Genomic DNA, 24,987 nt, shown 5'->3' with positions numbered 1-24,987 from the left:
CGTTACCATTAAGTTTCCTATAGGAATTTGTTTAGTGATTTTAATTTAAAAAAAGTTATGGGCGAGGTGATTAATGAAGGCATGATTATGAATACAATACAACACAATACAGGTATATTAGAGAATTGTTTATAACTGATTTATTTTAAAATGAGAAATAAGAATTAAAAAAAATGATTTTATTTACGTCTCAGGAGTCGGACTCGTCCGAGTCTTTAAGTCGTTCATCTTCTCGTATTTTAATATTTCCACTATAACCCATATAGTACCCTGTTTAAATATTGTGGAGTGTACATATATATATAATTTAAATAAAAACTGATTTTAAAAAAAGCTCGAGTCGAACTCGTGCGAGCGTGATGGTTCCGTACTGTTGCGATTTCTGTAAGAGTACTAACTAACATTATTAATTTAAGAAAATTAAAAAGACCCGTAAGTATCGTTTTTGCTTTAAGGCTTCCAAGTTCAGAGACGTGCAGTGGGATGTTAATGCTTAATTATGCTAAAAGCTAAAAGCGTCAACATTTGAACTCTACCACCGTTACCGAAATGAGTATCCTCGAGAAGTAACGATTTATAATTATGTATGTTAGCATTCACAATTATTGTTTAATCAGTCCTCGGTTGAATCCCGAGCCTAAATCCAGGCAACTTTGTGCAAATGGCGCTCTGGCGCAAATGGGTGTACCACAGGGTTCAATTTTATGACCTCTCCTGTTCTTAATATATATAAATGATTTACCTCATTTTGTAAATAAGACTTGCGACATTGTACTGTTTGCAGATGATACTTCCCTTATTTTTAAACTCGACAGAAAAATAAACAACTATGACGTTGTAAGCAGTGGTCTGTCGCGGGTTCTTGGTTGGTTTGACATAAATAATTTGGTACTAAATGCCAAAAAGACTAAATGTATTTTGTTTTCTCTGCCAAATGTCAAATCACATTCTTCTGCCGTCATTTTGAATAATGAAAGGCTTGAGTTTGTTGAGTTGACGGCCTTTCTTGGGATAACCCTTGACTCCAAACTTCAGTGGGGCACCCATTTGTATGCTCTAGCAGGGAAACTAAGATACCGGGAAATGTAACCAATTTACCATTTACGAAATTTAAAAAGTTTATTAAGACTAAATTAATAAATAAGTCTTATTATTCATTAAATGAGTACTTTTAGAAAAAAACGCCCGGATTTAGGCTCGGGTTCCATCACAGAACACTAATTATTGTAAAAAAACAGCATTGTTAATCTGTTTATTTGAAAAGAGCAACTATGCGAGTTTCTTGCCGGTTCTTCTCGCTGGAGGCTGCTTTCCGAAACGGTGGTAGTTTTTTAATATCGACGATTCAAAATCGCTTCGTTGTGAAGTTTACTTGAATAAAATTGATTTGATTTGATTTGGTTATTATTTCCGGTATGTTATTATATATGCGTATACAATTGCAAAAAGAAAAACGTTCGAAAACAGGGGTTAGAAGTAGTTTTTATTTCTTGTTAGTAAGAGTTAGTAGGTATGTAGGTATATCAGCGTTTATAGAATATTTTTTGGATGTTCTTCCGTATACACATTATTAATTCATCGTAGTTAATTGATATATTACAATTGTTTCCAAAGCCCACACGGACGAAGTTGCATAGAGCTCAATAAATGTTTAAAGTAAAGAAATCAGACCGGTACTTCGTACTAACATGCTATAACGGGTCTGACGGACAAGTACTTATGCCACAGTAATGAGGCTTTCGAAATCTTTGCAAGCACAAACATAAATAGTTTATTAACAAAACATTTTTCTGTTACAGGTATACGTCTGTGACGAGTGCAGATAAAAATCTACACTAAATCAACTGACATACGATACATAATCGTACGCAAGATAAAGTGCAACGCACATAGTAATTTTTGATCATACATCAAATTTAAACACATTTCAAAACTATTATGGTGTCAAAATAAAAATGCTTCTTCTCTATTAAGGCGCAGAGCATACAATGTATATTTATCTTGGCCGGGTTGCGCCTGTCATCAACTCTTCTATTGTTGAGCCAACGGGTCAAAAAAGGTTACATTAGACCGTTAATTCTCGGGTTCCGTATACGAATAATAATCGATTAACAGTTGCGAGGTGTCGTGCGGGATAAACGCAAAGACATTCAAACGACAAACGCAATCGTCATAGTCTCTTTCAATCGACGATTCTACGGCGATTTAGGATTATTATGGGAAATTATAAAACCAAATAGAAAATACGATATAACGGCCGTCGTGTGATGTCAAGTCAAAATATTTGATGACTTAGTCGCTGTCCGTTTATTCGTTGCTGAGATTGAGTCAGAAAAGCTTACTGAACTCATACGATATTTATAAATATCTTATAATTTCTACTTATAAGAAGTAATCTAATTCGATATGTAGATACTAATATAAAAAATAGTGTGTTTGTTTGTTTAAACTTGTCAATCTATCGATATGTCGGTCCCATTTGAGAAAATATTTGCGTTAAGTAGTCCATTTATTAGGAACGGTTACAGCCGTGTAATATTACGCTAAAGCCCACGGGAAAGAGAAATGTTTAAAGTGTATAAGAAAAACTACGTGGAGGTGCTTGTATAACATAAAGTAACGTTTACACACAACTGTAATCTGTCTTAAAGTCAATTATTAAGTATGATATCTCAATTTGATTTATTAAATGATGATTTTTATTATCAAAACTACTGAATAGAGAATAATAATCCGAAGCGAACGCTCTGAGGCGCCTTTTGTGTTCTAACTTTGGAAAATAGGAGCTTATTAAGTTGAAGCTTTTTAATTTGATTTGTTGACGGATGCTGTATGCGACCGCATTGAAAATAAAAACAATGTCTACGCAGAATACTAATAATATTGCAGTAAATTTAATTAATACTTTTGAAACGTGTTGATAATTGGTTAAAATATAAATTAATATTGATTTCTGTCAATAAAATTCCCACCGACAGTAATATAGTGCTCGCCGTAGTGAATATAACCAGTTCGTTGATTGCCATTAGTGAACAGAAATTATACAAAGTGTCAAATACATTTAAATAATCGCGAGTGGTCCAGTGTAAATAAAACCCGTCTCACACACAGGTTGTATCGTTGTAACGTCTGGTGACCAAAGTTAAGTCACGCAATGTGGCGTATCTCGAAGTCGCAGTGACTTCGTTGGACAGTCTGCGACCAAAAGTGTCATCGATAAATAGTATTTCGTGTCGCTCGTAGTCATTCAGTGAAGTGATGTCCGGCGTATTGAGATGAAGCGTAGCAAGTCGTACACGTGGCTGTCAGGGCTGCTGAAACCGAAGCCCGATGAAGACGAGTGGGGCGCCGTGCCCTGGGTCCGAGCCGAAGTCCTGCAGCATGATAGGTAAGTTTACCACAGATATATCTGTCATTACACGTACATTACACGTCATATGGTACAGACAAAGTATAATGCTATTGATAATAAACGGCAAAGGAACTCCGCTAGTTTGTTGTTTTAGTAATTCTGTACAATATTCAATATCCTAAACGAATAACCAGGAGACCACACGTTATATGTTAATACTTGGATGAATCTCTTGTTTTCGTGTTTAATATAATATTAATATTATTTAAGAAGTACCGTCCCGCTTGTAGAAGGTACGAAGTTGTTTATGAACTGGTTTAAATTGGTATTTAATATTTAATCTTAATATCTTGAATAAGATCGCGATCAATCATTACTATCATAATATATCTGTTTACACTCATTAAATAATTTTAACAATTATTGATCGCTTTTTGAAATAAAATGAACTTCGAAGTACATATTGTAAATATAGCCGAGAAGGCCCAGTGGATTTAATTCACTAAGCCGAGGACACGTGTTCAAATCGGGATACATCCGGATATGAATGCCTTTTTTTTTAAGAAATATTAACCATTCCTTACATCGCCAATGCGCCACCAACCTTGGAAACTAAGACGTTATGTCCCTTGTTCCTGTAGTTACACTGGTTCACTCTACCCTTCAAACCGGAACATAAGAATACTAAGTACTGTCATTTGGCGGTAGAATATCTAAATCTGTCATAAAAACAAATGAGCCTGATTTTAAGCGGTCACCTCTGCCCGTAGACTTTGGTATTGTAAGAAATATTAATCATTCCTTATATGACCGTTGCGCCACCAACCTTGGGAACAGAAGACAGAACAGAAGTGAAGCCCAGCTGCGGCTGGCTACTATTAAATAGTGTTTAGATACTTGCTATGCTATATTTAAACAACGATAACTCATAATATATAAAAAAATCACTTCAAAGAATACTGTGTGCCCATAAAAAAATTCAATCCGTTCTTTTCACTCTAAGGATTACCCCGCTTTTTTCTTCAGTTTTAAGTGGGACCAAACGTGAAAACCTCTCAAATGAAACAGTATTAATAATAAACCAATTTGAATAATGAACGACGGAGTTCCAGTTAGAACCTCCTACTCTTTTGAAGTCGGTTATACAAATATATCAGCCGACAAGCGTTGCTAATTCCAAATCTTTTTTTTAAGCTTTATAGTCTTTATATGGTATAGTTGGGTTTATAATATTAATATTTTAAAATAAAATGTGATGTATCGACAAAGGTCAAACGATGAGACGTAACTTTGTGATTTGGATCGTGGATTTAGAGCAATAAAGATCATAATTGTACTTTAGCAGGAACAGACGTGCGTCGGGTATCCATCCAATCTCGATAACATAATTTTCGGCTTGTTTAATATAAAGTTGTTTTGCTGCCTTCGATATTATTAATTGTATGTTTTTTTATAATCCAATGTTATATTACAACGTGGGTAAACCGAGACATAGTTAGTTTAGTTTAGTTAGGAATGATCTGTCCGACATTAAGATGAGGACTGGTGAGCGTAGTCGCGAGTATAATGGACGTCGGTCGCCGCGGGCGCGGTCAAAGTGCGAGCCGTTGATAGTATTGATGAACAACTTAATTGTGACGTCACTGGAATGACTCCATCTTACGAGTGACCTTTGACTAATCTAACTTTATCATCTTTACTTCTCAGCTTATAATAATTATAATGATGAAAGTACAAAGGGGGTATATCTTATCACTTTGTCTAAATGTTATGAGCTGGTCAGATGCGTTATAAGGCTCAATGTTTTTTTCGTTGTTGGATGAGACGAAAACAGCTCGGTGGAATCTTATAACAGAAGAAGTGATAAGTTCGAAAACTTCTCTTCTATTCTGAATTTGACCAACATTGGACATGGTCCTCCTCCCAATATTAATCGGATGTTTCTGCTGTAGCTGTAAATTTTCATGTCTTCATAAGAGGCACTGTAATTTTATTCATTTTAAGTAATCAGTTCTCATTTAAATATTTAATAATTCATTAAATAATTAGTTAACTTTTATGAAAATAAGTTTTATGTATACGTAGAATATGTCTTTGAAATCCAGTTAAATGATTAGTACCTTAAATAAGTTGCTTAAAATGTTGAGTTCACTCATGCGCCAGATTTTCCATACATATTTAATTTAAATGCATAAAAAAGCTTTCTTGAATAGCCAACTTACCAAAAATAATAAATCCGCATACCGCAGACTGTATTGTACAAGCGATGCTCAATTGAGATAAATTATAGATTATACTCTATACGTGACAGCGATACGGGTCTCCTCACAGACCGTACGATCCGACGCTTACAAGCGCTCGTGACAGGTACGCGGTGTTGGCTTTCAAAGTATTGTGGAGCGACTGAGCGGGACGACAGGGTATGAAGAGAATTATGTGACCACAATACGGGCTCCCTGGAGCCGAGGCGACCGGAGTGATTTCGGTGCTCAGTGTAATACTCGAATATATTCTATTGAAAATTGTAGTCCTTGGCGTTTCCCACTGTCTAAGTTAACTGAGCTGAGGTAAGCCAGTCATTAAACACGAAAGTCATAACCGAAGATTACGGGTTTACATCGGGCGAGTCCTGCAAGTTTTCATGTTCTATGTATCAATTTGGAGCGTTATTGGAGCCGCGTGTCCAGCACTGGGACATTTACATTACAAACAATCCAGTGTTCTGAAACACTGGTCAAGTTAAATTAACGAAGTTGACTTTAATTGGATTGGTCAGTGGTCGTTGGCAGCCGATGACGTGATAATGAGCACATTGAGCATTCAGATTAAACATATCCGACTCCGACCAGCGCAACGTTTCGGAAATTGGAGCTTAGTTTTAATCTAATAGATAATCTTTTTATACAAAATTATCTTTCCACATACGTAACTTACGAAAGATCAACCTTGCATGTGTGGTGTCACCACAATGTAAAACTTCAATCAGTTTAATGTTAAATATTTGTAATTTTATCGTTTTTATATTTGAGTATTATTTAATTCAAACAAAACCTTTAATTTTGTTTACGTTTTTCATTTTTTTTATACAGCTTATCTTTGTTTTTGTATAAAATAATAAAATAAAAAAAATACTATTTGTGTAAGTAATGTTCTTTAAAATATTTAGCAAAACAAACTCTTTTACTAAAAAGAGAATATATATAAGGAAATCCTTCTACCACCCTTAAATGAGTTCAATATGAGTTTGAGATATTGCTCTATGAATATCATAAATGTATGTGTCCATGAGGACTTCGGATAAAACAACACTATCGTAATAATATCATTTAGCAACTTAACCAAAGTATCTCCCGTACCATAATTTTCCCATTACACTATGACGTCCGTCGACTCAAATAGTGAGCTTCGCTGAACGTTCGTCGCTTGCACGTATATTTACCATTTGGCCAGGGGCCTCGAATTGAATCACTAACCACAGACCGGCCGACCACGTAACACTCACAGTCGATCCACGACGCGTATAATCCAATTTAATCCTTACAGCTCATCGTTACGGACTCAAATAGTTTGGCACATTTTGTAGTTTTTGGAATCGATGGGAAAGAATTTCGAGATAGTATTCGATGGAAAGGAATAATTGAAAAGGTATTAATGTTGGCGGAGGAAATACGTTGAAACCGCAGCCGGGAACGGACTGCGGTGACGGAAGACTGCGGCGAGACAGGTGCTACAGCTTTTAAGCAATCGCACGAATAATAACTACGAAACATACCAAACTACTCCTTGGTAATAAAAATATTAATTCGGCATTGATAAATATTGAAAAGTGACGTCAATAAATCGAAATCTTCTCTTTGAGACAACATTAAATATAAAACTGAACTAGCACTAAGCCAGACTTCAAATTTTGATAGAACAAAAACAATAACTTTAATTTGGATTAACTTACATTCTTTTTTAATATTTATTTTGTAAATGGACGACGCTGATTTCAGCTTCATGAATGAAATTAGTGTATTTATTTTGAGTATTAATAATTGAAATAAATTTAAATGTTTAAGTTCGTCGTTCCTTAATATGTAACTTGGTTTTCACGAGGTTTTGTTTTCATACTTTGCAAAAATGTCGGTACAAAAAATCACTATTACATCAGTCTGTTGCTAGCGAGGAAAAACCAACAAACGCACTTCCAGAATTTATAATATTAGTAGTTTTGTGTCAATATTAGATACTTGACCTATTTTTTAAAGTGACTTAAGTACCACTCTAGAACTAGAACCAAAGGGACAGGGACAATAAAACCGCCATATCTCTTAAGCTTCTCAAAATCCCATAAGGAAAATATATCAAGCAGTACTTAAGATTTGTGCTTACTGCAAGGATCATGAACTCCCCCCAACGCTTATTCTGAATTCACACATTTCACCCTCGACAATGGCAGTTACCATACGATCCAGAAATTACGTCAATTTTAAGCGAATATAAGCCCTTCTCTCATGTGTTTAAGGGATGTTTCGGCGAGAAGTGCCGAAAGCAATTGTTTAAGGGATGACGTTATTTAAACTAAACGTATTTGACAGTTTTATTCTTTATTATGAGACGCTGTGCCATCCAGCCGTGTTTGAAATGGAGGCGAAATCATTATAAAAAATATATTTATGTAACTACAATTAAACGGTGCAAATGAACTTTATATCGTAAGTTAGAAGATTTTTTGTAAATCAAATTGATAGTTTTACACCGAACGGAATAGCAGTTTAATAATATTAGGCTACTTTATGGGAAGCTGAACGACACTTTTAATACTACAATTCACAAATACCAAGAACATAAAATTATTACAAAAAAATCTTTTATTAGACAATAAAAATCAAAACATAATATAATGCGCTTTTCGAATCAATCGTCACGTCGCAAGATTATAAAGCAGTAAGCGCGTAAAGCATCGGTTCGGAATGTAACCTTTACCGGGAAGAGCTGGCGCGGCTCCGTCGAATTATAATATCTAGAATACAGGTTACTTATATATTATGTAATAACAAGCCACCCTTTCCCGCTTCGCACAAGTAAAATAACAACAAACAGAAAAAAGATAATAAAATCCCTTGCCAGAAAAATGAAATATAGAGTCGAAATTATCTTTTTTTTCTACTATAATATGCTTGTTTTATACATATAAACCATTCTCTTGAATTACTTTGTTTATTGATGAAAATCGCTTCAACACCTAGCTAACCGCTTTAAAGATCTAAGCGTACAGACCGCTGTAAGCGACTTTGTTTTATACTATATTATGTTTTCCAATGATATAATTTTGTATTCTGTGATAATATCAATTCATTTTTTAACATAACTAAGATTTAAATGCATCAAGAGGCAGAGCTGAAAGATATGAAATTTGAAAACAAAAGTAAAACCATAAACTGGCGACGGTGTCGCGTCGTGTAGTGAGGGGTCACAGCTTACTGCGCTATAAATTGTGAATAGTCCACGTTATGAGCTCGCCCGCAAAAAGAGGATTTATACGAGGAAAGTGACTTCATTTTATTACCCTTGCTTTGAATAGACGTAAGTCGAACTGAGATTTCTTCAATTTTATATTTTATATCATATGAGTTATTGTAAAACCGACATGTTTTATAAATTAGAACATGTAATAGTTTTAACGAAATAGCTTTTTTATGGTGTTGGTAGGTGGACGAGCACCCGATGGTAAGTGGTCACCACCACCATAGACATAGACAATGGCGCTGTAAGAAATATTAACCATTCCTTACATCGCCAATGCGCCACCAACCTTGGGAACTAACCACCAGTAGAAGTATAAGATTATATTTATGAACAGCTACGTTTATAATAAGGGACAATTTTTAACAGATATATTGATTTGATCGTTATACATTTATTTTAGTTCGAAATACAAATAACTTTAATTTCAATTGATATAAACAGTAGTTGTGGTGTAATATTGATTACACAATGGTACTTACTTCAACCATAGACAACAAAGGTGTTCTACCAAAACTAGCGATTTGACAAAGCGTTGAATGACATTTAAAATCAAAACTTGAAACAACAACAACGACGAGACAACATTAAATGTTAAGTTACCACCGCCGGTTCGAATTCTCCTGAGAAGACCCGGCAAGAAGCTCAGTAATTAATCTCTTGCAGCAATGGCAAATGTTTGTTTATTTAAATACTTTATTACTAAAGCTTGGCCACGGCCAGTACATTATGTAATGTTTGTAATATAATACGATAGTCGATACCGGTCGTATCTTATCAGTAGCATTTGCAAGTCAATATAGTTTAATCTTGTTGAATGCAGTTTTATCCGAGGAGAACTATTAGATTCAGTGTTTATCTAGCACTGAGTTTTAGTATCGTCTGTATCACCCGGTTGTGCTCCTATTAACATAAATATTATACGGATATAATGCCGTATTTTAAAAACAACCGCACCGCTTCCTGATAAAGTTATCTTACCATTTAGAAGTTATAACGTACTAAAAAATAATTTTCAATTCTTAGAATAGATTACAAGAAACACGGAAACGATGAATTTGTTCATTTGTTGAAAAATATCGAAATATTTTTTAGTGTGTATATGAGTTTTTTCAACAGCCACAGCTGTGAAAGTTTTTGTGGTTAAACAATATAAAGTCATAATAATCAATATTATATCTTATATGGCAATTGACTTATAGTCGGTACTGTATTAGTGATCGGCTGTAGTTATTCGTAATTAATTATCTAATAACTTTCCCCGTCAGTGTATCACCGTTTCTTATAACATATTTTCTTAAACTTGAGTAACTTTTATGTTAAAGGTCGTATAAATAATGTCGGTTAAATTTTATACAGTTATTTAAGTTCTTTACTTACTAAACGAAAATAAATGTTTAAGCTACATAAACCAAAGATTGCGGACAGTAACGCGGGGAAGCGGTACTGAGTTTTCATGTGCTCTATTCGAAATCATTATTCCTCGTGCTCGGCGATGGAAGAAAACATCTTGAGGAAATCTGCATGGGTCAGGTGAAAATCTGCCAATTGTGAATGTACTATATACAACTGGAATCGGAATGATCTTATCCTCGGTAGAAGAGACGGCTTCTATCTAGCAGTCGGACATTTACACGCAGTTCCTGCAAGTTTTACTTGGACATTCTAATCAAGTCGAGTTTCAAGAAATAGGTTTTCACAACAATATTAGTACTGGATAACCTACAATTGTCACCATTCAATGATAAATAATGTATTGCCAGTATTATCTGTGAGTTGCGAAGCGTGCAGCCGCCGCGCCCGAGATAAACCTACAGCGGAGACACTCCTTTATCGAAGTTTAAAAGCTTTTATCTGTTCCCTCCGCAACGGGAGCCTTTCGGAACGTTGTTTGGAAAATAAAATGCAAGTAGTCTTTGCTTCGTGATAAACTATTGATTAAAATAAAGAATGTTTCTAGATAAATTCCGTTAAATGTCATGTATGGTCGATTGATATTTGCTAATTACAGAGAATTAATGACTTTAAAGAAGAAATAATATTGAGTGTGTTCCACGGGATTTGACTAATTAATTGTTAATTTCAATGATATCAGATAAAACTCAGTAAGAAGCAACACATTGAAACTCACGAAGAAGGTTCTATTATATTTATAAGCCACTAGTAGTTACTCGGTTACAGAAAGTAATCATTAATTGATATCTAGTTGATTAAAACAACTGTTATAAACATACCGCGTGCTCTGCGTATGTACACAATATGTTAGAATACAAGCTCGTGCGAAAGCCTCGTCAATAGCCTTAACGACATAACATCTTGATATTTTAAACGTGTTTATGTCATTTACTTATTGTATATTTGCTTACTAATGATGATGATGTCTTCCTGACCGCTTCGTCACCGCGGCCACGCTCAGCAGCGCACCAACGACGCCAGGGATATTACAGAGGACGAGTACACGAACAGGTGTACTGTATTTATCTTATATGTTCCCCCAATTTATTTTGTCTTATGATTTCAGGCCTATTGTCCGCGCCGTTGGTACTCCTATTGGTTGGTGGAGTTTAATAGTTTGTTGCAAGTTTTTATGCCCAAACAGAATCACAATCAATATTTTTAGATTGCATTTTTAGTTTGTCTTCTCCTTGCTATGTGTCAGTTGTCTTCATTGTTGTCAGTTGGTTTTAGTTTAGTGGGAGTGCTGGATTCTTTGGCTGATGTTGCTGGTGTACATCCGTCTGCGTTCATGGCCATGCGCCATTCGTGCACTTTTCATTTGATATGAAGTTCTTCGCTGACGTCCAATTGTAACTTTTTAATCGAACATTTTATAAGGAAGACCGTGTCAATATTGTCTCTCTGCGCTGCATGTATCGTTAGGATGTCGGATCCTTCTCTGTTACCGTACTCTTGGTATTTTAGGAATTCTTTCTTGTATTTATGTTAAGTATAGGGTTTTGGGTTTTTTATTTTGGGGTTTATGTTTTTTTATTTTTTTTTAATTTTATTTTTATAGGGTTTTGGGCTGGGTCTTTAGTGCCGCAACGCCACAGTTGATGTGGAAACTTTACATACTAAATGCTTCCCTTAACTTACCTAACGGCGAAGCTACATTTATTGGGCGTCTGTTTGTGTATAACAGTTCTTATGAGACGACTGAATAAATTTGGGCGCAGATATGTGAGCGTCAAGAATTTGTCTCTGTCAATGTAGCGGAGTTGATTGACATATCCGATGAGTATCAGCTCACAGGCTTTCATATCATACGCGTTATCATCATATTAATCTTTAATTGCTTATCTCATTTAAAACACAAAGTAGGATTGTCAATTAAAGTTAACAGACGGCACCCGTTAAGCTTTCACGGCCGTTTATCTGCTTGTCTGAGTCCCCGTAACTCCGTACTCGTGAACCGAACCGGCCGTTATACGCTTTGTGGCCAGGAAGCCTACCACGCTGTTAATTAGTGTAACACCGTTTTTTTGTAACCAAAATACATAAAATATGTAATTTTATTATACCGAATATGCAGAATACAGGAGTTTAGTACAAAGTTTATTTAATAGTTAAGTAATTTATTTATATTGGTTTTTAGTTTTTTATTATAACATAAATTAACGAAGGTTTAAAATCAAAGAGAGAGGAAGATAGAAAGAGTTTACCAAATCCATAAAGGATTTTCTTTCATCCATTTGGATGAAATTCCAATTTCATTTCTTACATTACACAAATTCGAAATCAAAATATACTCAAGTCATCTAGGGTCCTATATGCGGTTTTGAATTTTATGTACCCGATTCCTACATTTTACGGAAATCTCCCGCCGGCTCTGAACGTAATGATTCTACCGGTACTTCGAGTACGAAAGAATCTCAAAAGTTCATTTACTTGAATAAATTATATAGTCAACTATACATTTCAGTTTATATATTATTATATTTGTCCATTTAATTGTATATATTATTATATATAAAAATAGCTGTATCTGGTATATATGTAAAGAAAAAATGTATTATTCTTTAATTTGAATTCCGCGCATCAACCGTCATCGAACGCGCAGTGACATGACAACTAAATTATAAAAAATATAATTATGAAAAATATTATCAATCTCGTAATTGTATAAAGTAAAGTATAAAGTATCTTGTGATTTAGGAACAGACATTGTTAATAAATAAACATTAAATGTCGTTTCTCTTTTTACAGGTATGTAAATATTATTTTTGTAAAAATTCGTAGGTAAATACAAAATTTTATTTTATTCTTTCTTATTGTAAAATTAAACAAATAAATCTCTTTTTACAGAGAAACTCAATTGTGTTTCATTAACTGTGTCGTCCTAATAAAAAGAATACAAGAAAAAATCTTATAAAACGACATTTATTGTAAAAAAATGGAGTCGTTGAAGTTTACATTTGAAATTAAACCATCAATAGACGGAAAGTCAAACTATATCGCCATAACCGCAATTGCCACAAAAGATGGAAAAGTTTTCGTTATGCCTGAAGAATATCAAGCAGTATCACTTCACAAACATATCCAAACCTCGAAAACCTTCTTTACCGTGAAAAATACATTAAAGAAAAGATATCAAACTAGAAGTGTTTGGATAAAAACAACACAGGATATACTACAAACATATTTTGATGAGGATGGAAACATGATGTTTCAGGATCAATTTTTAGAGGAAACTACCCAAGAACAAATGACTATTGGTAGTAAAAGGTGTTCAGAAGATCCCATAGTGAAAATTTTGGAAACATTTGTTAAAAGTCAACAAGACAAAGAAAAACAAAGTATTAAAAATTTAGCTGACAAGTTTGTGATTGGAAAATTTGATGGTAAAAGTTCGAATGCACACCAGTGGATGGAAGTATTTGAAAAAGAATGTACAAGGTTTAGTATCGTAAAAGAAGAAGAAATAATTGAAATCTTCAGATTATTTCTTGAAAAATCATGCACTGATTGGTATTCTTCCATGATGATGAAACTTAGCTTACATTCCGAGTGGTCAAAATGGAAATCATGTTTTTTGGAAACATATGCTAATAGAGGTTGGACTGCTAGTAAGTATGCTTTATCTTACAAGTACCAATCAGGATCTTTACTAGAATATGCAGTAAAGAAAGAAAAACTTTTACTAGAGGTAAGAAAAACAATAGATGAAGGGACTCTTATTGATATCATTGCTGCCGGCTTACCAGATTTTATAACAGACAAAATCAACAAAGACCAAATCGTAGAAACAAAAAATTTGTTTAGTGAACTTGGAAAATTAGAACATTTAGTTTCAAGAAGAAAATTTATCAAGAAGAAAGAAGATACTAAGCCAGAGAAAAAAAAATGTAGCATTTGTGAAAAATTAAATAAAGGCGTACGCTATCATTCAGAAGATTCTTGCTGGTTTAAAACAAATTCAAATACTCAAAAAGATAAAAAGCAAGTAAAGCTCGTTAATAATTCAGAATTGGAATGTGAATTGCAGTGTGAAGATCCAAAAAACTAATAGTACCGCCATTGATCAAAGTGAAATTAGTACTGAATAAAAATGTTGAAGTGTCTGGAATCTATGACTCTGGGTCTAACGTTTCGTTAATAAATTCTAAATTGTTAAAAATAAAAAATAAGGAAACCAGTCATTGCAACAATACTAATTTAAAAACGATTAATGGCGTTAAAAAGGCAAATGGAGTAATAACACTTGATATAGCCATCTTTGATGTGGAAAAAAAAATGAATGTTTTCGTAATAGACAAGGAAAATTTCGATTATGATTTTTTAGTGGGTCTTGATTGTATAAAAGAATTTTACCTAGTTCAAAACGAAAACTTAAAAATTACGCAGAAATTACCTATAAAAAGAAGTGAAATAGTTTCCAAGGAATCAGACAAAATAGATATAGTCTCTAAAGAGATTAAATATGATAATTTAATAAACTTCAATGAAGACATACTTGAAGAAAAGTTCAAAATTTGCATAAATCATTTAGACTTTCAAAAACAGGCCATGATTGATAAATTAATTTCGAAATATAAGTCTGTGTTTGCAAAGGACAAATATGACATAGGACAGGTAACAGGTTATGAAGCACACATTGATCTACTTATAGAAAAATATTGCTCCAAAAGACCATATCGTTGCACAATAGAAGATAAGAAGGAGATTGAAGATCAAATTGCAAAATTATTGGAAAGAAATATAATAGAAGAATCATATAGCCCATTCGCAGCACCAGTCACATTAGCTTATAAAAGAGATGAAAACAAAAGATCAAGATTGTGCATCGACTTTCGAGACTTAAATAAAATTGTTGTGCCTCAATCACAACCATTCCCTCTTATTGACGACCTAATACTAAAGACGAGAGATTGCAAGTTTTTCTCAACGCTGGACCTAAACTCAGCGTTTTGGTCAATTCCTTTACGTATCACAGATAGACACAAAACTGCGTTTGTGACGCAGGAGGGACACTATCAATGGACCTGTTTGCCATTTGGTTTGAAAACCTCCCCAGCTATATTTCAGAGAATAATGTGTAATATAATACGGAAACACAAGCTTGGAGATTTCGCAGTATGTTTCATAGATGATATTTTAATTTTCTCAGAAACTTTCTCGGATCATATCAGATATTTGGAAAAACTCTTTGAAGCAATAAAATGCGAAGGCTTAAAACTAAAATTCTCTAAATGCACATTTGCAGCTGATACAGTTAAATACTTGGGTCACATAATACAAAATAATTCAGTCAGACCACTGAAAGATAACTTAATATCAATAAAAAACTTCCCGACTCCTAAAACTCAAAAGAATGTGAGGCAATTTTTGGGAAAAATAAATTTTTATCATAAATATGTGCCAAATATAGCCATTAAGTTGGAACCATTGCATAACCTTTTGAGAAAAGGACAAACCTTTGACTGGACTGATGCATGTCAGGAGTCATTTAATGAAATGAAACAAATATTATGTTCTCAACCGATATTAACAATCTTTGACCCAAACCTACCTATTCATATATACACAGATGCTAGTATATTAGGAGTAGGAGCAGTACTAAAACAACCACAAAATAACAATGAAGAAAAACCAGTAGCGTACTTTTCGAAAAAATTGACTGAAGTACAGAAAAGGAAGAAAGCCATCTATCTGGAATGTCTAGCAATTAAGGAATGTGTAAAGTATTGGCAACATCTATTGATAGGTCGGAAATTCACTGTATTTTCTGATCACAAACCATTGGAAAATATGAACATAAGATCTAGAACAGACGAAGAATTAGGAGATCTAACATACTACTTATCACAATATGATTTCGAAATTAAATATTCGCCCGGAAGATACAACATTGAAGCTGATTGTCTAAGCAGAAACCCGGTACTTGGGCCAAATGAAAACTCAGAGGAACAGTTAAAAGTAGTTAATATAATAACACTAGAAGATATTCTAAAAGACCAGGTTAATAATGAATATATACAATGCAGAAAAAACAAGTTAATGAAAAAACAAAATGTTTACTACAAAAAAGTAAGGAAGAAAGAAAAAATTATTATATCAGAGGAATTTAGCATAGATTTCATGAAAAGTGTACATACAGATCTGGGGCATATAGGAATTAAACAAATGCAGAGAATGATTAGCTCAGTGTATACAGCAGAAAATATGACTAAAAACATAAAAAAAATCTGTGAAAGTTGTACAGTATGCTTAAAGAATAAATCAAGAGGACAAATTAAATATGGGTTGATGTCCCACTTGGGTCCCGCCACAAAACCTTTTCAGATATGCTCTATTGATACCATTGGAGGTTTCGGAGGTTCCAGATCAACAAAGAAATATTTACATCTTTTATTAGATCATTTCACCAGGTACGCGTATATTCTAACATCAAGTACTCAAAATGCTAATGACTTCATTAAATTAATAAGAAACTGTACAGAAAGTGATGGTATTGAATTAATACTATCAGACCAATACCCAGGTATCAATTCTAAGGAATTTAAAAGATTTTTGGATGAAAAAAATATTCCCATAATTTTTACAGCAGTGAATTCTCCTTTTTCAAATGGCTTAAATGAGAGATTAAACCAGACATTGGTTAATAAAATCCGGTGCAAGATAAACGAACATGACACTAAAATGGCATGGACGACTATAGCCCACAACTGTGTGCAAAAATACAATGAAACGGAGCATACTATTACTGGATATGCTCCTAAATACCTACTTTATGGTACAGATGTTACGATTTTGCCAAATGAGCTGAAACAGAAGAAGACTGACCATGATTTAATCCAGGCTAGGGAAAAAGCTTTAGAAAATACAATCAAATCACATAATTATAACAAGAAAATTTACGATAAAAATAGAAAACATATAGAGTTCAAAGTCGGTGATATTGTTTTTATAGAAAATGGAAATAAACTGAATCGAAAGAAGCTTGATGAATTGAAACTTGGACCGTACAAAATTTTACAAAAAATTTCAAACTCAATTTACAAAATAAATATTGAACATAAGAGATCAGAGTCCACTTTTTTCCACATTTCAAAGCTAACACCAGCTCCTATCTACGATTAAAGACCGTGCATGAAAAAACATCTTCACCTGACTTTCTTTACGGAGGGGGGGAGATGTAAAGAAAAAATGTATTATTCTTTAATTTGAATTCCGCGCATCAACCGTCATCGAACGCGCAGTGACATGACAACTAAATTATAAAAAATATAATTATGAAAAATATTATCAATCTCGTAATTGTATAAAGTAAAGTATAAAGTATCTTGTGATTTAGGAACAGACATTGTTAATAAATAAACATTAAATGTCGTTTCTCTTTTTACAGGTATGTAAATATTATTTTTGTAAAAATTCGTAGGTAAATACAAAATTTTATTTTATTCTTTCTTATTGTAAAATTAAACAAATAAATCTCTTTTTACAGAGAAACTCAATTGTGTTTCATTAACTGTGTCGTCCTAATAAAAAGAATACAAGAAAAAATCTTATATATAAATCAAAGAAAACCAAAAGTCACGCTTTTTATCATTTATATTTTTATATTGTGTGCGTATATACTACTATAAGCCTCATTTTTTAATTATGTTTTTTTTCTTCTGGCATCCGTTGAACGCCTATAAAAGTTTTTTTCCATTCCGAAATGTATGTAAATGAAACTTAACACATACCATTCCCGTTTCAAGATCCCGAAGACAATATAACACGCTCTCTAGGAATAGAAACGATCTTGATGTTCATCGTTACAGTTTATCCAAATCCAGAGTGTCCAAAATGTTATATAGAAAATGTTAATCTTAAAATATTACAATTTGACTTTATATTTTTATTTTATTATTTTGATTTACATTGAACAACTTTAATAATGTACATATCTACTATATTTATTGTGTATCTTTTGTGCAGACTCATAAATTAAAGTGAAATAAAAATATAAGAATAAACCTTACTACTGGTTAAAGTTGAAAATATCTGCCGAATATTTCTATAGAAACGAATACCTTTCACAGCTTTGTTATCATTATATCATCTAATTAATCCAATTGTAACGTTGTTCGTTTTAATTATTTACTTTATCGTAAGGCCGCACCGTGTCGGGCCACAACGTTCCGTCACGAGCCAGCCTCGCCTCGGGCGGGCTGAGGCGAGGCGGTGACTGTGAGCACACTACGCGTTGCGCATGTTGCAATATAAAGTATAAAGTTACATCTACTCAGCCAGGATTGATGACCCGGGCTCGGCTCGCATCGCTCAGCGCCACGCGCCACGCGGGGACTATATCTGATATTTTACGACTTTGGAGAATATGCTAGGTATCGTCGCTGCGGAAAATATACAAGGGATAACTTTTACGATTCCGTACCGACACTTTCTCACAGGTTTCCCTTTTTATTTAAAACATGTTAAATGTTCTTCTACTCAAGTTGTAAATTTGATTTACGTTCTTGATTATTACATAATGTGGTGGGGCAGTGACACGATTCGATCGCTGGTGAGATTAAAAAACGAACAAACATTTCCAATTACAAAATATATTTCGGATATTCAATCTTTTAACAAGACGGAGGTGTGTCCGAAAGCTAATTTTTTAAAACAGTTTTGTACGTGCGTTGGGATAATTGAAATAATATATCATATGTTATGCAATGAGTATTGTGAAAATATTGACTTAGTAGTAGACGCTAGTAGGCGTTTCTGAAAGTTCCGTGATCGAACGGAAAAAGTCAGTAAACTATTGTACAAACTTTAAAATCATTAATAACTACAATATTATGATAGCTTACTCAATATTACTTGGAGATTGGGCTTTATGCAAGCTCTTCTTTTTTTTATGTTATAGGGGGCAAACTAGCAGGAGGCTCATCTGATGGAAAGTGATTACCACCGCCCATGGACATCTGCAACACCTGGGAGGTTGCAGGTGCGTTGCCGGCCTTTCAGGAATAGATAATCTTCTGGTTAGGTACCACTCATTCAGATGTTATACCATCAAAAAGACTGCTATTTGGTGGTAGAATATCTGAATGAAATATTGGTATTGTTGTGCTACAGGCATAAGGGACATATAAAAAAAACTTACATTATTTTTATGGTTTTTTCATTATAAGTAATACTTTTCAAAACAAAATCATAATACATTAGTCATGACCGATTTAAATAAGCGCCGTAACTTTATCTAAACTAAGCGATCGACTTCCGTACAAAGTCCAAAAGCGCGAATGTTTAAACAAGCAAGAAGCTTCTTATAATTTCAGGCCGACAATGCATCCTCAAGATTAGAGCTCACTTTACGAGCAGGATAGATTTACACGAGATCCGCTCAGTCACGTTACAGAAATCAGAACAGCATTACCCCGCGCTCGGTGGCCAGTGCCGACTTCGCTAAGCTTTACGATAAATTACTTTTCTTTTAAACAAGGATTACGGATATCGGGACCCTTTAGACGGTAACTCTCGAAAAATGGAGAATAGACGTTTTTATTCCCTGTGAAATATGTCCGAGGGGAAAGTTTAATATGCCCCGTTTTATTTAAAGAATTTTTCGAATAAAAAACTTCGTCGACTTATCTTGAGTGGGTCCATTATTTAAAAGGTTTTTAAAAACATAGATTAAGAGATGAGTTGGGTTTTATACAATGTTACTTAGATATTTAAACGTGTTTATAATATTTACTTAAAGATTGAGTAAAAGAGTATTAACAGAAATGTTTTTGTCGTATCAAGTAGCGTCAGCAAAACGTGATCATGGACATTGGTTTATTGTTTTACTACCAGACCCGGATTCCCACGGATAGAATAAGGGGCTACATCAAATGATTAGATCATCATGTATATTATGGTCTTCATTGGCATAATTGTTTCCGCCAACTTCAGCAATCATCCCCATATTTCAGTCTATTTATACAAAACCTTTGTGAATTATACACCTAAACCATGTTCATGGATCCATCCGTCCAATAGTAACAACTGTATAAAATTAGTCTGATAATGTTTGCGTTTATCGCGTACAGAAGCGACGGGAGGACTTTATTTTATTATATGTAATGATAATTAAATCATTATCAATATTTTATCTATCTATACGAGATATTATTATGTTCGGTCTAAAACATGTTTTTGTTTTAATTTTGGCTAATGAAGTTTTTGGGGCAATAGTATGATAACGGAGAGGTTGTTTATCTATATATTAAATCAATTGAGAGCTACCTATTAATGATTACTCTGTGAAGTGAGGCGGAGTCCGCGAAGCTTACCATCTCGAAAATATCTTGTTTATCCTTATACTGTGACTCTTTTTTATTATTTCACAATTTTTATTAATATTCATTTCACAGTACACTGTGTTTATATATTTCAAATGAGAAGATGAAAATATTAAATATATTTCAAGTACAAAGCTTTCAGCTGCAATCGATTCACATATGAAATACGCACAATTGTTTACACACTTTTCCATTTCAATAAAATGCTCTTATTTGATATTATTATTAAATTGTATTTTATCAAAATATTTTGTGATTTCATGAATTCATTTGCGTATAACATGCCATAATTTCGCAATTGTCCGTACAGGACTCCGTGGCGCAACGGTAGCGCGTCTGACTCCAGATCAGAAGGTTGCGTGTTCAAATCACGTCGGGGTCAGCAAATATGTTTTTGTCGATTTATTACTAGGACAGAAATTATTTTTTATTTGAATGTTTGAAAGATAATTTATTCCTCATTTTGGCAGCGAGACCTGAGCAATTATTGACCACGTATTATATAATAAACGGTCAACGGCTTTCTTTTCTTTCGATAAATTATCAACAAAATTAAAAAATGTGCAAATTGTCACAATATTTAAGCTAAATCGACTTTGTAAAGGCGGCTTGAAATTCGGGATTTTGACTCAATATTTGTACAGATAGAGTTAAAAACAACCTTATCAGAATTTGCGATACTTACAGTTTATATGAAAAGAAAAACGTAAAATAAGTGCATATGTATGTGCATTTTATCGATATTTTCCAGTAAGGCATAGAAAGTGGAGCGTGTGCAACGCTGTTGCCGTAGTTTCAATGGTCGACCATTAGAATATTGCAGAACACTCGCACAATGCCACTTCAGCGGATGAGTGCGGGATTGCCAACTAGGATTTAAGTGGAATGACTCTGATACTAGAAAAAAACAGCTCGTGCCATGACTACTGCCTGTTCTGATAACCTTTAATAACATTTATGCAAAATTGAGAAATAGAAAAAAGTAGTTTATAATTCGACATTATAATCATGATAACGGCAATGAATGCCTGTGAGAATTTGACAGATAAACTACGACTTACTATAGCGCACTGAGTGCCCAAAAACAGGTGTACTTTTTATTTCTCTTCAATCATTGTCTCGTTGCCAAATGCCAGATTAACCCTTAACCTTAATAGAACCTCAGTTTTTTTTTGACCCGGGATTTGAATCCAGGGCCATGGAGATCTGCACCCATTTATCCTAGCATCATGAACAATTGGTGGTTGGTCTTTGGATAAGCCCTCCTGGGAGATTGGGACTCGTTACTTATTTTACGTCGCTATTGAGCAATAATTTGCATTTGGTACATAACTTTTTAGTTCCAATAGTTGGTGGTTGGTTGGTTGGCACATTGACAATGCAAGGAATTGTTAACATTTCATCCAGTGACATGTCTATAGCCGAGAGTTCATTTGCCGGCGGGTTTCCTATTTTAAATGTTTGTAGAACTTTTATGAGCTCGGAATATGAATATATCATCAAAAACAATATTTCGTGTGCCAACGATAAACGATTTTCTCTCGAACAGATTAACTGCAGAGCGTGAAATGATGAGATTGTCTGAATGTGGGAATTATTCGTCCAATCATTACCTTCAATATATTTCAAATAAATAGCTCTTATACGCATAGATATAAGAGTTAAAATTAAATGTCAATTTGATAACATATTTTTTCAAACCATTTTGTTCCTTATCTCGTCGTAATAAAGATGGATTTGATCGATATAACGGAATAATTTTACTTGTAACCGATTATTTTTTTTAAGTCATAGATTTGGATATTATTTCGGTATTGGACCGTAGCCGAATGTAAATTAGGATAATTTACTTGATAAAATCGAATCGATTATTACAATTTGTAATATTCCGAATTATAATAGGGATATTTTTCGCTAACTTCGGTCTTTCATCTATATAGCTATATTAAAATGCACTATGTTGATATCTAGAGTGGTCATTCGAGTCCGCTTCGTAAGCCAAACATTGATTCTGTGTTTTTGTAACCAGGCGGAAGGTAGGAAGGTTAGGCGTTAGGAAGGTTAGGAAGGTGCAAACAACGGGCCGAGTCGATATTAACTTATTGGATTTTTCTTTCAAGACACTTCCAGTAGCAGTTCAAGATTTAGAATTTAGCAGTAATAATACTTATGTTTCTCATATAGTACACTAAGCCGCTGGCCCTGCGCCGGGTCCTGTCCCGTCTTGCTTTACAAGCAAATGGGCCACCTGACGGTAAGTAATCAACATCGCCTATAGACTTTGGCGTCGTAAGGAATATTAACCATTCCTTTCATTGCCAGTCTTGGGAACTAAGATGTAATGCGCCTTGTGCTAGTAATTATACTTGCTCACTCGTCCTGCAAATTGGAACACAAAAATACTCTATTGCTGTTTGACGGTAGAATATCTGATGAGTTTGTACATTTCCAGTCGGACAAGCACAAAGCTCTACCATCAAATGTCTCTAAACGTTTAATCCCGCTCATAAGAAGTATTACTGTCAATGTCATTAGCGGTATAGCTGAGTGAGTAGTTCAGGCCCAAACGGTCCCGGGGAAAACAAAAACTTCGGAGATGAACCTTTCTTGAAAATTTTGTTTTCATTTGTTGGTAACTTGCTTGTTGTTCTTGCTCACTAAACGTTGACATCAAGGTTTCTAGTATTTCTACTGACACACAGTCACGTGTCTGCAATATTAGAGATTACTTGCAGAATGTTTATACAAAATATTGCACGTAAGTAGTTATGTTCTGAGAATACCGTTACCGGTAAACTTTATCCGTGTGTAACAACTGTATGTAATAATTTTCTACATGACTTTGGACTGCTAGATAGGAATTTCATAAAATATCGTTTATGAATAAACAACACACCTGGTGGTGAGAACCCACATCTGCCTGTAGTATTTTACGTTGTCAATGTAACACAACTGTAAGTTGACTAATAAATATACGAGATTTGTCATCTGACACTTGTAATTAATACTTTATCGATGCCGTTTAATCGACGCTCTAATGCCTCGTGTATCTTAAATGTGAGTATTTTTTAGCTAAAATATGTATCGGTTTTATGAAATGTAGAAAAGTTATTCGAAGTGGTCTTATTAAATGCTTTGAGGGGTAAAGGTATTAAGTGCACTTCATACACTACTTCTTACTATTAGTCTTAAGTTCCTAATATTAAAGACGTCTTCGCAAGAGCCATTACCAAGTGTGCACTGTATATTCTCCCACTCACAACACAATCCGACCTGCCAAGGGTAAGATCAGGCGGAAAAACTGCAATAATCAAAGCTATCACAGACATAGAAATACATCTACACACACCTACAATAACTTCTAAGCGGAATAATTATTATTTATTGACTGACACGGGATTCTAACAGGGAGTATAACATGTCCAACTTCTAGGTGGAATAATTTCTTATGACTGATACGGGATTCGAGCAGGGAGTCAATGAGGAGTCCTTCATATATTAGTCACTACACTGAGGATGGAATTAAATATACAGTTACGACAAAATACCTGTAGTAATAACGTAATGAAGGCCTTGCTTTATCACAGTCGTCGCCGCAGCTCGCTTGCGGTTACTTGACAGATGTTGAAGATGATCCGTGGGAGCTCCCGACTTGACATTGTCGATAATTACCTTTACTTACTATATTTTGTAATACGAGTATATACACATACTTTATAGGTTTCGTCCTAGTAGACGAGGGTCACATGTATAATACATATTATATTTTTTTATTAATGTGTATTAATTTTTTTGATATTTTTGATAATACATTTTTTTTTTTCACGAATACAAAGTATCAACTTGATATTTAATTTTTTCTTTTAAAAATATACATTACGCTATTAGTACGACTATTAGCGAAGGAATGACTCGGTATGTAGTATGTATAGCCTTAAATATGTGTGTATACAAATCTTCCCGACCAAAAGTGAAAATGATTTTTTAAAATTAACCGATTAAATATTATCTGATTTTATAATATATAACAATCAAGTATAACATTAATTACTTTAAATTAATACTAATTAATAAAAAAAACAACTAAAATGAAATGGTATTACATATAAAACGAAATCCAGGCCTCTGTGTCAGGCGGCAGAGCATCTTTTTTTAATGCAATAGGTACGCTACAGGGTATTAACGCATTAGGCGCTGTGACATACGTATTGGTAATTCTGTTGAGATTAATGCACTTCGAAATCGATCGATCAGCATAAAAATTGACACAGACATGTATTTTCAAATGATTATTTTTTTACAATTAACCTTTTGTAACTCGCTACTAGATGGCGCTGTAGCACATTA

General features: G+C 34.0%; 1 protein-coding gene and 1 non-coding gene across 2 annotated transcripts in view; both read left to right on the top strand.

The window, feature by feature from the left end:
- Nucleotides 1–3,225: 3,225 nt before the first annotated feature.
- LOC113396961 (protein prickle-like) overlaps nt 3,226–24,987 on the top strand; it is a 310,421-nt gene continuing 288,659 nt past the window's right edge. Inside the window, exon 1 of the mRNA XM_064217632.1 lies at nt 3,226–3,388. Within this exon, the coding sequence (XP_064073702.1) occupies nt 3,276–3,388 (113 nt within the window). The 5' untranslated portion in view covers nt 3,226–3,275. The remainder of the gene's footprint in view (nt 3,389–24,987) is intronic.
- Trnaw-cca (transfer RNA tryptophan (anticodon CCA)) lies at nt 20,951–21,022 on the top strand. The gene has a single exon. It is a non-coding gene; the product is annotated as a tRNA-Trp (tRNA).

The sequence above is a fragment of the Vanessa tameamea genome, chromosome 18, assembly GCF_037043105.1.
Source record: "Vanessa tameamea isolate UH-Manoa-2023 chromosome 18, ilVanTame1 primary haplotype, whole genome shotgun sequence".
Lineage (NCBI taxonomy): Eukaryota > Metazoa > Arthropoda > Insecta > Lepidoptera > Nymphalidae > Vanessa > Vanessa tameamea.
Note: the sequence above shows the minus strand (reverse complement) of the source record. Positions and strands in the feature narration are given on the sequence as shown.